General features: G+C 59.7%; 1 protein-coding gene across 1 annotated transcript in view; it reads right to left on the bottom strand.

The window, feature by feature from the left end:
• ACACB (acetyl-CoA carboxylase beta) overlaps positions 1 to 2,420 on the bottom strand; it is a 19,745-nt gene that overhangs the window by 1,046 nt on the left and 16,279 nt on the right. The window contains 7 exon segments of the mRNA XM_010023311.1: positions 49 to 70; positions 309 to 463; positions 925 to 1,037; positions 1,201 to 1,378; positions 1,657 to 1,792; positions 2,038 to 2,134; positions 2,281 to 2,377. Of these exon segments, the coding sequence (XP_010021613.1) occupies positions 49 to 70; positions 309 to 463; positions 925 to 1,037; positions 1,201 to 1,378; positions 1,657 to 1,792; positions 2,038 to 2,134; positions 2,281 to 2,377 (798 nt within the window).

Genomic DNA, 2,420 nt, shown 5'->3' on the forward strand with positions numbered 1-2,420 from the left:
CCCCCCCCGGCGCGGGCCGGCCCAGCCGCCAGTAGAGGAAGGAGCGGGCGCTCCTCCACTCCAGGATGTCCTGCAGGAACGGAGCAGAGCCTGGGCTGGTCTTTGCAGGAGGAGGAGCAGCTGATGGGCAGCGGCTCTTCGCTCCCAGCTCGCACCAGCGCGTCTGAAGACAGCTCTGCTGGGCTGGAGCAGAGAGCAGCACCCCCAGGACAGGGCTGTTGAAGCCCAAACCCCCAGGAAACCACAGTAAACCCCAAACCACAGCAACCCCCCAGTGCCCAGCCCCTTCCCGTGGTGCCCTGGCTCACCGTGATGACACCCTTCTCCTGCATGCGGCCCGGGGTGTCGTGCAGGTCAGCAAAGTGCACGGCCACCTGGTAGTACATGGGCAGCAGGAGCTCCTCCCGGGCCTTGAGCTGCTGCTCCAGCTCCTTGCGCTGCACCTCGGGCAGCTGGGGGGTTCCTGTGGGAGATGCCGTGCTGAGCAGCCCACCCTCCATCCCTGCGATGGGATCCACAGGCCACCGCAGGGGCTGGGCTCTGCTCCCACATCAGCTACCCACCCCCCCCCCCCCCCAACACGGGCCCCCCCCCCAGGAAATGGTGCCAGCATCACATCCCTTTGCTTTGGAACATCTACACCCCTGCTCTGCAACGACCGTGTGTCATCTCACTAGGTACTGATTCAGCGTGGCCATTGCCATTCTTCATCTCAAAGCATGGGAGAGAAGTCCAGCACCATTTGTGGAGCCCACAGGAGATACTGGTGTTTTAAGGTACCACCACATCCTCTTGGCAGGCTCCATCACCAGAAAAGCCATAAGGAATTTTCACAGAGGAACACTAAAAGGTTTCCTGATGGTGTTTTAAATGTTCTAAACTTACTGCAACCAGCGCTCACTAAGCGAAACACCCGTCCCTTACCCAGCTGCTCAGCGAGCTTGGCATAGACTGTATCGATCCTTCTCATGGTCTTCACCAAATCTTTCCTTCTGAACTTGATCTCCACTGTTCCTCCAGGCTCCAAAATGCCTGCCCTGGAAGGAAAATGTGGCAAAGATCAGGGACTGGTCTCCAGGGGAGAATAAATCCTGGGACAAGAGGTCCAGGCAACTCTCAGCAGGAGGATACGACCGCAGGCCCCATGCACCAGCTCTCGCTTCCCCACCCCCAGGCTGCAGATGTGTTCTGGATGCTGACCTGCTCTCCTTGTCCGCATAGAGCTCCACGTACAGGGGGTTGATGGTGGAGTCGATGACCACCCAGGAGCCCCCCCGCAGCTCGGCCTGCGGTGGGATGTAGACCAGGACGGGCTGCTTGAAGTCCCGCAGGCTGTCGACGATGAAGGCGCCGAACTTCAGCATTTGGTCGTACATGTCTGAAAGCCAAAGGGATTTTAGTGTCTGGGTGCCCTGATTGCCCTAGGCCCCTTGCCTCCTCCTACCTGCCCAAAGCCACCTTCTCCATTGGAAAGGCCAAACAAGCACCCCAAAACCAGCCCAGCAGGAAGCCGCCAAGCCCTGGCAATGGCCCATCGTGTCCCCAGCCCAACCCCACAGAGTGGTGCAGGAAGGGCGCTGGTGGGCTGGGTAATCCCCAGACCAGTGCCCACAGTATGTCACAGCACAGGGATGTGGGCACCCAAAGCTCAGGTACCTTTCATGCCGCTGGAGAAGCCTCTCCAGTTGGCAAAGATCATGAGTGGGAGATGCTCCCGGTTGAAGTCCCGAATAGCCTGGGCTGTTTTAAAAGCAGAGTCTGGGAACCAGACCTGCCCGGCCTGCTGGACTATCTGGAAAAGACAGAGCAGCAGCACCGAGACTGGCACCAGTGCTTCCCACCATGCTGCACCAGTAGGTTGGCAGCACATGGTGTGAAGGAGCTAAAAGACAACAAACTGACCAAGCACCCTTAATTTCACCAGTGTCCATGGATTTTTAAGGAAAAGCCAAGGGGATCACACTAAGCTTTTCCCCTGCTCCCGCCTCCAGCCCCCTCCCAGCTGCCGTTCAGCCACACCAAGGTGTCCCCACACACCTTCGCCTCCGAGTCCAGGTTGGCCGGGTCCGCGGGTATCGTCACCTCCACGGTGCGGGTCTCGACGGCGATGACACCCACAGGGAGACCTCCCAGCCTGCAGCAGGGCAGGGTGCTCTCAGCAGAGGCCAGTTCCCCTCCATGCTGCACCCCAGCCCCACCTGAGAGGCGTTTTCCCTCCACCTTCCCACAAGCAGTGCCATGGCCACACATGCAGGCTCCCTGCATGCCTCCCTGCCCTACCGTGCTCTGCCAACCACAACGGTCTGAGCCCACGGCCTCATGATCTCCATGAAGCTGCCCTGGTCGAAGAAGCCGCTCTGCCAGGTCCCCTTGATTGCTGCAGAGCACAGGAAGAAGTGAAGTGGCACAACAGAGAGCAA

Source organism: Nestor notabilis, unplaced genomic scaffold (genome assembly GCF_000696875.1).
Source record: "Nestor notabilis isolate BGI_N333 unplaced genomic scaffold, ASM69687v1 scaffold21671, whole genome shotgun sequence".
Lineage (NCBI taxonomy): Eukaryota > Metazoa > Chordata > Aves > Psittaciformes > Psittacidae > Nestor > Nestor notabilis.